Here is a 12,535-nt window from a genome sequence, read left to right as displayed (position 1 = left end):
ACAATTGATGCTTCTATCTATTCTGTATTAATATCTCAAATATTACGAAGATCGGTTGTCATAGGTGCGTATTGATGACAAAATTTGTATGGCGTGTCGTAATCGAGCATGGAAAATTTCCCATAGAAAAAAAAATCATCAATTATTAACATTTATTTATATCTTTGGCTTTATTAGATCTATAAACTATCGGAGAGATGCATTTTGAAGGAAGAGAGTCAGGAAATCTAGAGAAAAAAAGTTATTTTTATGTTACAGTGTGGACAAATATACTATATTTACAGTTTATAACTCAAACTGCCTTTTTCTCACAATTCGTGTATTTGTGTTTTGAAAATGATTATGCCATTGTGTTTCTCAGATAGTTTTACACATCAAAACATCTTATACATCAAGAAAACTTGAGCCAATCCCCAGTCATTTGAAGCAAAAAATTAAAAATTTCTCAGCACGTTTCTCACTATATCTCAGTAATCAAGCAGAATGTCAAAATTCTGAAAACGCCACTTTGTAGAGAGTTTTTAGATAAGTGATGTGGTATATCAAACTCAGTTTATCCTAAAATGCGACGATTTGTGACCGTAACAAAAAATTCTAATGATTTCGTAGAAACTTTCCGGAAGATCCACAAAAAAACTTCAGGGTTCTAGAACTAGATTCACGAATTTATTTTTTATTTTATTTATACTGGTCTTCGAGTTACTCGTACAGACAGTTCCTTAATTAATATTAATTCTTTGTTTAAAGGTAGTCTTAGTAATGTTAAAATCGTATTTGTCAGCTACATTATTAAAATTACGACAGCATACATTGAACGGATTGTTTTGAGAAAACAGAGTATGTACGATACATCGGTAACCGAAAGAAATCAGTTCGTCTGGTGGGTCTAGGTGGTACGTTGAATCGGAGCTGGTTCAGCAACTCCGGGCTATCTTTATTGTTTCCCAGAAGATAAAACACGAAGAGCCGTTGCAGCAATATCCTCCGACTTGCAAGAGTCGGGGGTGACGCTGAATTCGTTCGACCTGGTTGATTTGTACAGCATGATAGGATGCCCACACAAGTACACCGTACTCGAGAATGCTACGTACAAGTGCACAGAAGAGCGATTTTAGGCAGTATACATCGTTGAATTGTTGCGTGATGCACCCCAGTACGGCATAAGCTTTGGCTGTAGACATTGCAATGTGATGCACGAAATTTGCTATCGAGAAGAATGTCTAGATCCTTAACTGTGTTACGGTTGATAATGCTTGTTGCCATTCTATAATCAAACATTGTTAAGTGCCTGTTACGACAGAACGAGATCACATTACACTTTTGAACGTTTACTTCCATCGCGTTTAGTGTGCACTAATTTAGCAGCGAATCGATATCGGCTTGGATAGTACAACAATCGACTGCCGAAGCAATTACACGAAAGAATTTCAGATCATCCACGAACATGTACTTAGGGGACTGTTTAGTGGAGCACAAATCGTTTACGAATAATATAAACAGTAGCGGGCCTAGATGACTTCCATGGGGAACACCCGACTCGATCACAAACGGAGATGATCTCATTTTATTGATACGAACGTACGCACAGCGTTCGGTGAGGTACTACAATATCCACCGTGTCAACCATTCAGGAAGTCCCATTCGTTCGACTTTGGCCACCATTAGCAAATGTGGCACTCTATCGAACGCTTTAGCAAAATCCACATAAACGGCACTAATTTGCTGACGTTCACCAAGCGCGCTATTTAGTGACGAAACGTATGCCATAAGATTTGTACTTGTCGATCGTTTTTTCACAAATTCATGCTGCCACTCGGAAGTAATATGATGCACCTTCGGGTACAGCAAATCGTGAACAAGGCTATCAAAAACTTTCGGTAAGCAACTCAAAATTAAGACGGCACGATAATTCTCAACATCATTCACGCTACCTGTCTTGTGGATCGGTGTAATAGCTGCTGTCTTCCAGACACTCGGGAAAATTCCTTCGAACAATGACCTGTTGAAAATTATACTCGCAGGAACAGCAACGAATATAGCGATGAAAACAATGAGCAAACATCGAGTTATATTCGCCCTCAATAGCGTGCAACTCAGCTTTATGTCTATCGTTTTCTAGCTTTACGAAGGCGGTTGCGCAGATACTGTAACTCTGTATTCCACCAAGGTTGCCTGCTACCGTGAGCACGATGGGGTCGCTTCACAGGTACATTGTCACGAAGTATAGCATCTGTTTTGCCTTTCTCAATAGAAAGGTATTGCAATTGCTCTGAAAACCGACTTTTTAACGGAGGCCCGGAGGGCCGAGTGACATATACCATTCGATTCAGTTCGTCAAGTTCGGCAAATGTCTGTGCGTGTGTATGTATGTGTGTATGGATGTATGTGCGTCTGTGTGTGCATGTGACCAAAAATGTCACTCATTTTTCTCAGAGATGGCTGAACCGATTTTCACAAACTTAGTCCCAAATGAAAGATACAACGTTCCCATAGGCTGCTATTGAATTTCTAATGGATCCGACTTCCGGTTCCGGAATTACAGGGTGATGAGTACGAACACGCAGAAAATATCGATTTTAATAAATTCTGCAATGAATGTATAAAGGTGAATTTTTTTCCACAATGTGACCACAACTGCTTCGATTTGTAGTACAAGGTCACTAACAGCCATTCAAAGTCTTTTTGGTCACATTGGCCACCATCGGATGGCGATGGTATCCAAATTTTATCCCGAACCGACTTCCGGTTCCGGATTTACGGGTTGTGGCGTGCGATCACATAGCAAATTGTGATTCAAACCGATATTCTGATGAGAGCAAAAAAGGTAAAAATTTCGCTAAAATGTCTCTCAAACAACTTAAATTTTGCAGTTCTAGGTCACCGACGGCCAAACAAACTTTCGTTGACTACATTGACCACCATAGACGGTTCCGGAAGTGCTCGGGAAAAGTGGCCATATTTCAAAACTAGCAAACTCATATCAGTTTCTCGGAAATGGTTAGGCAGATTTTCACAAACTTAGTCCCAAATGATAGCTATAAAATTTCGCACGGATCGCTTATATGGGTCCGGAAATATACACTGAACCGTCTCGTCACATATGAAATTCCCATATAAGCCGGAACTCAAAACTATTTTTCAAAGGAGGGACCCCATGATATTTTGGAAAGCGAATTTGTATTTTTGATGCCAAACATCCTTAAAATGCATGAAACGTCGAGATTTTATGTCATCACGAATTTTTTTTTATAAAAATCGACTTTGGTCGGTGCGAAATCGGCAAAGTCCCATTTGCCGATTTCGCACCTTTTTCAGTTCAATATTACCGTGGCTGTTTTTTCTTTTACAAAATTTTAGAATTCGAATAATGATTTCTTTTCTTGTATATTTGTCATGTCATGTATAATAATATAATGTAATATATGCATTTGAAAACTTTTAATAAATATAAACAACGGAAACATTCTCGTGTTCATGATTGAGAAAGGCACAATTGCACCGCTAGGTGGATTAAAACAGGATTAAACATAAACATGACACAGCTTCATTAACACTGCACCCGACCAAAAACTCTTCCCATCGAATGTCGGCGACAATCAATTAACCAGATCGAAATCACAACGGGTGAAATCAAAGCCAGACAGGTATTCAAAATCAGAAGCATTTTGCTTCACATCCAGTTATACGGATGTTCCGGATCTTCTGGATGATTTTCACGATACCCACTGGCCATCCTGGTCAGAAATGGCGATATTTGCCGGAAACGGAAAATTAAAACTAACAAACGATTTGGGTACAAGTTCATATAGATTTGGCTGAAAATGTATCTTAAAACTGAATACGAAATCCGGGTCAATGACCCGCCAACACCATTTTCGTTACAAAAAGTTAACACCTAAAGAAGGTTAAGTTAATGACAATCGATGTTGTCACAAATCGAACCGAAAAAATCGACTTTTTAAAGTAAAAACACGATTTTGAAAAAATCGCATCGCCCATTCCTTGTCGGTGATAAGCACACAGACAGAGTCCGACGGATAATATATTTAAAACAAACTTTCAAGATTCGTTTCCCAACCCCGCACGTAGTGTTAGAGATTTCTCTAAAGATGCGATAATCGGACTGAATATAATCTCTGACAAGACAATATATAACAAGGCAGCTTGAACGATGTTGTTTCCGAGGTGCAATTAGGATTTTCTATGACTTGTCACGAAGCCTATAGAAGCGTATATAACTTGCTCTACGCAGAACGCTAATATTCCCTGTTGCGCTGTACCGTCACGAAGCATGGGTGTTGAAGGAAGGATACTATCGAGTTCTCGATGTGTTTGAGAGAAGAATGTTGCATTTAATGCTCAGCGTCACAGTAGAAGATGGAAAATGACGAAGACGCATAGACCACGAGCTGTAGTACCAAGTATACACACACGATGAGATCGAACGGTCGATAAAACAAGGCGTACTACAGTAGGCTAGACATGTAGCATGAATTTCAGAAGAGCCAGGCTAAAGTTATGCTAAGCAAATGGCTGTATGCAGTCGAGAAAAACGCGTGCAGCGGGCGTTGAAGATTGGGGAGCTTGGGCCCAAGATGGGGTAACCTGGAAATCTAAAATACACGAATCACGAATACTTACGTAAAAACTCTTGGAATCTTTCTTGCAGTTCGCTTTGGTGATACAATTGTCCTGAATAGCTTCGAAAACCTGCGGCATCGATGCAATGAGTGCCAAAGTTACACTCGAATGTTTGTCAGATTTGAGGGCCATAATCTCGGAGAATCGTTCCTCGTGAGTGGTCATTGCCAAAGCTGCTTCCGGGTACTTGTAACAAATGGCGTAATCTATCGCATTCATGCCCATGAAGTTGTGCAGTAGTTTGCAATCTAAACTTAGCAAAAGAGACACAGAGTTTGGTTTGTTTTCCATTGACGCTAGGTGCAAGGCAGTGTTCTGGAACAACAAGGTTTTATTATGGAAATAAAGTTAGGTTTTGGTCATCTTACTCCGTCTTTGTCTACTTGATCTAGCAGATGGGAGTGCACCGAGTGTAGCAACTCAACGGCTTGTGTGTATCCGGACATAGCTGCCAGATGCAGTGGATTGCGTCCATTATGGTCTCTGTGAAGAAGTGCTCCTCGATTCAGCAGAAGCTGTACAACTCTTGTATGTCCCTCTTTAGATGCAATGTGCAATGGAGTCAACCCCTCTCCGTCGCTCTCATTGATAATAAAAGACCCCCGTTTCGAATCCAATAATTGTCGAATTGTGTTATAATGTCCATACCGGGCTGCAAAATGTAGTGGGCTTTCGTTGTTGTTGTTTTTCAAATTTATACATGCTCCGAGTTGGATAAGGTTTTCCAGAGAGCGAATATGACCTTCTCGACTGGCGTAATGTAGTGGAGAGCAACCAGTATTATCTTTTTCATTCAACAGTTGTAGTAGGTGAGCCTCAGGCTGAGTACAGCTGACTTCTTTGGCGAAGTCATCCAACCGACCACCGCTCATAATCACGAGATGGAGTATATTTCTTGCATTGATATCTTTCAGACCAATGTTGGCACCTAGGCGAATGAGAACCGTTACCGTACGCCATCCACCTCTGGAAGCTGATAGCAGCAATGGTGAACGGTTCTCCTTATCCAAGGCATTGATATCGGCTCCCTCTTGAACGAGATATTCCACCATTTCTGGATGATTGAACATGGCTGCACAATGCAATGGGGTCATATTTTGAATATCGGTACAATACAAGCTGATGCGTTTCTCTTGCGGCTGCAACATAAACATAAGCTTGACGATTTCTATTGCGCCCTGTACCACACGTCAAAATAAAATAAAATGTGTTTTCTCATGATTATTAATCCCTTGATTAATCCTGCAGTAAATAATTCGTCGTAACACAGACATATTGATATTGTGATTTGTGACACTCTGTATTGAAACCATACCTGTGCCGCTGCCAGGTGAACGGGTGTAGAAAGATCACGTTGTTGAGCGGATATTTTTGCTCCCGACTTCAGACATAGCTCGACGGCTTTAATATCTCCTCCATGCACGGCTGAGTGGAGAGGGATGTTACCTTCGAAATCATTGAAGGAAACCATATACTCGCGAGTGCAGCTTTTAGATTTGAAAAACACCTCCATCGTTTTCGAGCTGGCGTTCTTCGCTGCTTTGTGAATTGGGTAGTAACCGTTGTCGCAGGGTCTTCGTGGACATGCGCCCAAGTCGGAAATCTGTAAAATTGAAATTTTGTGTCAATCTAATTTACGGCATTTGTTAACATGAATCCCATTAGTACCAAAATATGTGCACACTCCACATTATCGTAAATTGCGGCAAGATGAAGCGCAGTGCGACCGTGCTCCCCGCGTTGTTCAATGTCGATGGTGTCTCGATATCTTCCCATCATGAGTAAAGCATTGACTTTGTTCAGCTCGGTGGCTAGGTGTACGGGAGCAAGTTTCTTCTTATTCAAAATGTTTGTTGCAACTGGTCTGTTTTGGATATAAAAATTGCTAATTGTTGTGAATAGTGAATGAATTGCGATGATTTGAACAATCCTTTGGTACAAAGTCGTCGGCCAAAGCCGGAATGGTAATGCGCATTTTGTAACAAAAGTTCTTTGTATGAACACTTGTATGAAAAAGTAGCTCCATCCTGGCGCCTGATAATCCGTAATTCAAAAGAAACGTCGGTACGGGAAATAATAATTTTACTTTTTCTCAAACAAAAACAAATATTATGCCATATTAATTCCCAATAACCTAACTAAATTAGGTTTGATTTTTTGTGTTTCGAATTCATCTCGTTAGTAACTAGCACCAACTGGGTGTCTAATTAGACGATGTATCTAAACTAGTGCCCAAATGAGCACTAGTTATACAAAAAAATTAAAACTTCACACGACACATGTAGACGATCACACAAGCTACTTGTCCCGGGAAGCAACTGCAGAAGCTCTGATGGGCTGACGAGAAAGCGAAAACGAACTCCTGTCTATTGGAAGAGAGGCAAACGCCTGGCATTATGCAATATCAATTCCCAATTGGATTAAACCAATTTGCGCATTAAGGGCACAAAACCTAACTTAAACTAAATTAAATTTTTTTGTGTTTTAAGTGTTTGATGTTTCAAGTTTCCTTTTTGGTAATTAATATTGCATAATGCCAGGCTTTTGGCTCCCTTGCCAAAAGACAAGAGTTCATTTTCGCTCGTAAGTAAACCAGAGCTTCTGCATTTTCTTTCCGGGACATCACTCAGGATAAGTCAGTTGCTTTAGACGATCTCATGTGTCGTGTGAAATGTTTGGAATTTTTTTGTATCTAACTAGAGCTTATTTACATTGTTTAAATACATTTTAACGCCGTGAAGTAAGGTAGCAGGCTGACCAACGGAAGAGGTTACAGCATGTTGGAAGCACCGGCGATGTTGGATGAAAGGCTGTGCAACGATGGTTTCGCTAGTACATTCCGTAAATACGGTCGGGAATCCATTATCGATGTAACATTTTGTAATCCGTCGCTGATGGATAACACGAATTGGCGAGTTAGGTAGCAGTACACACATAACGATCACCATGCGATCCACTACACCATTGGTCGGCGGAATTGCACTGTAATGCGGATAGTGAGAACTGGAGAGTGGAAGTGGATCATAAATACCTTCGACAAAGAGCTTCATGTTGTCAGTCTCACTTCAATTTCGAATACCGATGAGCTGTCGGAAACATTAGCGAGGGCGTGTGCCGCAACAATGCCGAGGTAAATTGAGCCGAGCAACTACTGGTGTCCGGCGTATTGGTGGAACGAAAGGCTCAATATCCTCCCTGCTGTATGCTTAAAATTCTGAAGTCGCGTTCAGAGAGAAAGATCTGAGGCAGTCAGAGTTGAGTGTAAAGAGACATTCCGGGTGGCCATGGCCGCCTTTAAACTCGTGATAGTTGTTAGTAAGTACACCTGCTACAAGGAGCTGTGCAGAGAAGCAGATGCCAATCACTGGTGAAACGCTTACCGTGTCGTGATGGCCAAGATCAAGGGTCCAACGACGCCAACTGCAATGTGCGCTGACAAACTGAAAATTATCGTGGAAGGTCTTGTCCCGAAGCACGAACCAATCACATGGTCGCATACACTGTACGCTGATGCAGATGGTCAAAATGCTGGTGAGAATGGAGCCTTCAACGACGAGCTTCTTATAGTGGCAAGAGGGCTGAAAGTGAAGAACGCTCCCCGTTCGGCCGGTATTGCCTACGTGGTACTGAAGACCGCAGTCTGGGCGTTTCCGATTGTTCCGGATTGTTCTACATAAATGCCTGGACGACGGCTACTTCCCGGACAGGTAGAAGATTTAGAACTTGGTGTTGCTGCCAAAGCCTGGGAAGTCACCAGGAGCTCCTACATCGTATCGGCTTATATACTTATTATTGCTGGATACTCTTGGTAAACTTCTGGAAAGGGTCATCCTCAATAGGCTGGCGAACTACGATGATATTGAGAACGACTTTTGCAGAGGCAGCGAAAGGGATCTTTACGGTGGACGCCATTAACGAGCGCGAAGGAAGTACCGAAGCAAAGGAGAAGGGGCAATAGTTACTGCGCCGTGGTAACGATCGACGTGAAAAACGTGTTCAACAGCGCCAGCTGAGCTGCTACCGCCTTAGCGCTGCACAGAATGCGGATCCCGGACCATTTGTGCATGGTTCTGAAAAGTTACTTTCAGAACCGAGTATTGGTCTACGAGATGAACATTACGCAGATGTCTATTGGGGCTGTAGTACCTCAGGGCTCTAGCCGAATGCTTTGGAACATAATATACAGCGGAGTGTTAATACTGGAACTTCCCAGGGGAGTCGTGATCGTTGGCTTTCCAGATGACGTTGTGATGACGATAACTGGTGAGACACTCGAGGAAGTAAAGATATTGACGGCAGAGACACTAAGCATCGTGGAAACTTGGATGGCTGAAATCAAGATGCAACTGGCTCACTACAAGATGGACGTGGTACTGGTTAGCAACAAAAAAAATCCAGCGCACCGTGATCAGTGTCGGCGGACAGTGGCGGATCCAGGGGGAGGGTCTTGGGGGTCCGGACCCCCCCGAAAATTTTTAAGTTCTTGAGGGTCGACGAGCAGTTAAATTACAACTGCTATATCGGCAATGTATGCGAGAAGGCTACTAACGTATTGGAAAGGATACTGACGAACATCGGAGGAGCAAGATGCAGCACGAGACGTTTCCTGGCGAGTGTTTCATCTCAAATGCTGAGGTATGGTATACCGTCCTGAACTGCTGTGCTGAACTCAAAGCGCAACCGGACGAAGTAGATAATCACGTTTTGCCTAATGGTTGTTTGGGTCGCGAGCACATATAGAACGACATCATCGGGCGATATGCCTAACTGCCGAGGTGATTCCCATCTGCACCACTCTGGCTGATGACATGGAATGCTACCCACCGGGGATTATACGAAATGCAAGGAGACTGGTCCGAGTGGACTTGTTGCCTAAGTGGCAGTAAGAGTGGGACAACGCGGAGAAACGAAGGACCCATCAACTCACTCCACATGTGTCGGAGTGGGTACATAGGAAGCATGGAGAGGTGGATTTCCATTTGAAGCAGTTTTTGTTCGGGTACGAATGTTTCTGGAAATACCTGCATCGGTTTGGATATGCTTCGTCACCCTTTTGGCCAGAGTTTGTTAACGTGCAAGAGACATCGGAACAAGAGCTTTTATTATGCCCTAGGTTTGAAGAAGTTCGAATTGGTATGCCTGGTATAACAGTCGACAATATCGTCGAAAGATGTGCGACGATATCTGGGATTGGGATGCGACTAACAGAGTAATGACGAGTATACTTTCCGAGCTATGGAGGAAGCGTTGAAGGGACCAACAAAGCGGCGCCGCCAACTAGAAAGTCGCCGTGAAACAACAAATCGGGTTCGAGAAAAATTTCGCCGACTAGGGGCTCTTAGTCAGAGTAGGTAGTAGGACGAGCCATTTCATGTATCACGCAAAGCTCCGAGATAGCTGCGGAAAACTCGTAAGCAAATGAAAGAGGTGCGAAGAAAGCACAACAAGTCCGAAGTAATATTTTGACGTAGTTCCTTGGGAAAGAAGGGCGAAAAGAGTAATGAGTGTTTTAGTGGTTAGGCACGAAAGTGAATCGTGAGTCCCGCACAGTGCCAATACACTACAGGCCAAGCTTTAACATCCTTTTTAACTTTACTATAATAAGCAACACGGACAGGAGTTCAGGAGCTTATGGACTCATTAATATCATTACAAAAGTAGAAACCACATAATGTTGATAGGCCTCATGGAAAACTGACTCAAACAGGATTGTTGTTAGAAGTTTAATAATTTGGTTTGCAGTCTTCGACAAAGTTGGGACCAATAATATTATATTTTTTATTTTAATTTGCAATGATGATCTGATACATGCAGTACCACATAAAGGGCATAATGCGAGTTAGTGTTTTTATTTCTTGTCAATTGTCCATAAAGTCCAAACAAACTTCAAGCACGGTAGCTCAGGTAGCTAGACGTTTTGGTTGATATTTTGAGCAGACACTCATGATAGGGTTAGGAATTGACTCAGGGTTGATTGAGTTTTCAAAAAAAAATTCAGCGGTCTACAGTCTATCCTATATTGACGGACATACTTACATTTTGAGTAAAAATTCCAATGCATCCAGTGAGTCATTTTCGACAGCGACATGAAGCGGCGTATTGCCGGAAATATCTTGTGCATTCAAGTCGCCTCCATGGTCGTGAATGAAACTAAGGATGTTGATGCGATTTGTAGCGGCAGCCTGGTGTGCCGCTGTGCGACCTTTGCTATCCTTCACTGTCAGTCGTTCGTTGTCACCCTCGTACAGCCCAATAAACTCGTCTAGGTTTCCAGATTCGGCTGCCTGTGTGTACAAGAGTGGAGGTCATTTGAGAAAATCAAGTTCATATTAACGTTTCAAAAGGGCTAACAAGATTTGTAAACAAACTTATTTCTAAATTAGTTAGAACTTGCGTTCCGACTTCGTCTCATCAGAATCCTATACTAACGTAGTGACCGGACTAAGCTAGCGCCGGATTGACGCTAGACAAAAAAAAAACAGAGAAATAATTTGTGTTCCTAAGCAAACTTCTAGTCAAGCATGATGCCCCGAGAGAAAAGAAACTTATTTTAAGCTGATGAGAACTAATGAAGTCGAAACACTTGGTTAGGCTATGGTAGCTCAATGCAAGATGCACTATACTATATTTCTCTTTGTCTGCTGTTCAACGTTGCGTTAGAAGGCGTAATAAGGAGAGCGGGGATAGACACAAGTGGCACGATCTTCAGGAAGTCCGTCCAGCTTCTTGGCTTCGCCGACGACATTGACATAATGGCACGGAACTTTGAGGCGATGTCGGAAACGTACAACAGACTGAAAGCTGAAGCCAGCAGGATTGGACTTTCCATCAACGTTTCGTAGCCAAAATACATGAGAGGAAGAGGTTCTAGAGACGACAATGTGAATCTCCCATCCCAAGTTCGGATTGATGGTGACGAAATCGAGATGGTCGACGAATTCGTGTTTTTGGGCTCGCTGGTAACCGCCGACAATGATACCAGCCTACTTTGGACCCTGGAGTTCGCTCCGGTCGAACAAAATCCGCCGCCGCTCGAAGTTGATTGTCTACAAGACGCTGATTAGACCGGTGGTCCTATACGGCTACGAGACCTGGACTATGCTCGTGGAGGACCAACGCGCCCTTGGAGTTTTCGAACGAAAGGTGTTGCGTGCCATCTATGGTGGTGTGCAGATGGAAGACGGAACGTGGCGCAGGCGAATGAACCATGAGTTGCATCAGCTGCTGGAAGAACCATCCATCGCGTATACCGAAAAAATAGGACGTTTGCGGTGGGCTGGACACGTCGTAAGAATGTCGGACGACGACCCGGTGAAGATGGTTCTTGTGGGCGACCCTACAGGAACAAGACAGGAACTCAATTAGTTATGGAATATTCATTTCTATTTGGACTCATCAGAATTAGACCGGTCACTAGTTAGTGTGTTGAATTGTTGATTGAGTTGAATGGTATGCATTGTGCTTAAATCGTATTGTCTATAAAGACGTATCTTATCGTATACCGACAAAACACAAATAAAATTACACTAGTGCAGTAAATAAATGATAGACACATTCCATCAGAATTCGAAAATTTGTCTGCGATAGCACAGTGTTTTAAAACGTTGTTTTCGTGCTCAAAATTAATAGCGTCTAAACCGTTGACTTTAGAGGTATAGTTTGCTCGGAGAAGTTGTTGTTATTATGATTGCGCATCCACAGGAGTATACCGTTCAGTGATTAATTCACCTATAAGTGATATACGAAATTTATTTTCCGAACTAATTAAGATAGAGACTTTGTGTCTTCGGCAAAGTTGTAGCAAATGTTACTACAAAAGAAATTGCTGAAGACACCATATATCTAGCTTTAGTAGTTTTCTTAGAATCTTCCACTAAGGTATTTGCGGTATTGA

The 12,535-nt window shown here is 42.3% G+C and overlaps 1 protein-coding gene across 1 annotated transcript in view; it reads right to left on the bottom strand.

The window, feature by feature from the left end:
* LOC131687928 (transient receptor potential cation channel subfamily A member 1-like) overlaps positions 1–12,535 on the bottom strand; it is a 37,988-nt gene that overhangs the window by 22,773 nt on the left and 2,680 nt on the right. Inside the window, exons 2-6 of the mRNA XM_058972025.1 lie at positions 10,678–10,925; positions 6,310–6,505; positions 5,957–6,244; positions 5,010–5,819; positions 4,642–4,956 (exon numbers count right to left, since the gene is read on the bottom strand). Coding sequence (XP_058828008.1) covers positions 4,642–4,956; positions 5,010–5,819; positions 5,957–6,244; positions 6,310–6,505; positions 10,678–10,925 — 1,857 coding nt within the window. The remainder of the gene's footprint in view (positions 1–4,641; positions 4,957–5,009; positions 5,820–5,956; positions 6,245–6,309; positions 6,506–10,677; positions 10,926–12,535) is intronic.

The sequence above is a fragment of the Topomyia yanbarensis genome, chromosome 3 (assembly GCF_030247195.1).
Source record: "Topomyia yanbarensis strain Yona2022 chromosome 3, ASM3024719v1, whole genome shotgun sequence".
NCBI classification, from domain to species: Eukaryota; Metazoa; Arthropoda; class Insecta; order Diptera; family Culicidae; genus Topomyia; species Topomyia yanbarensis.
Note: the sequence above shows the minus strand (reverse complement) of the source record. Positions and strands in the feature narration are given on the sequence as shown.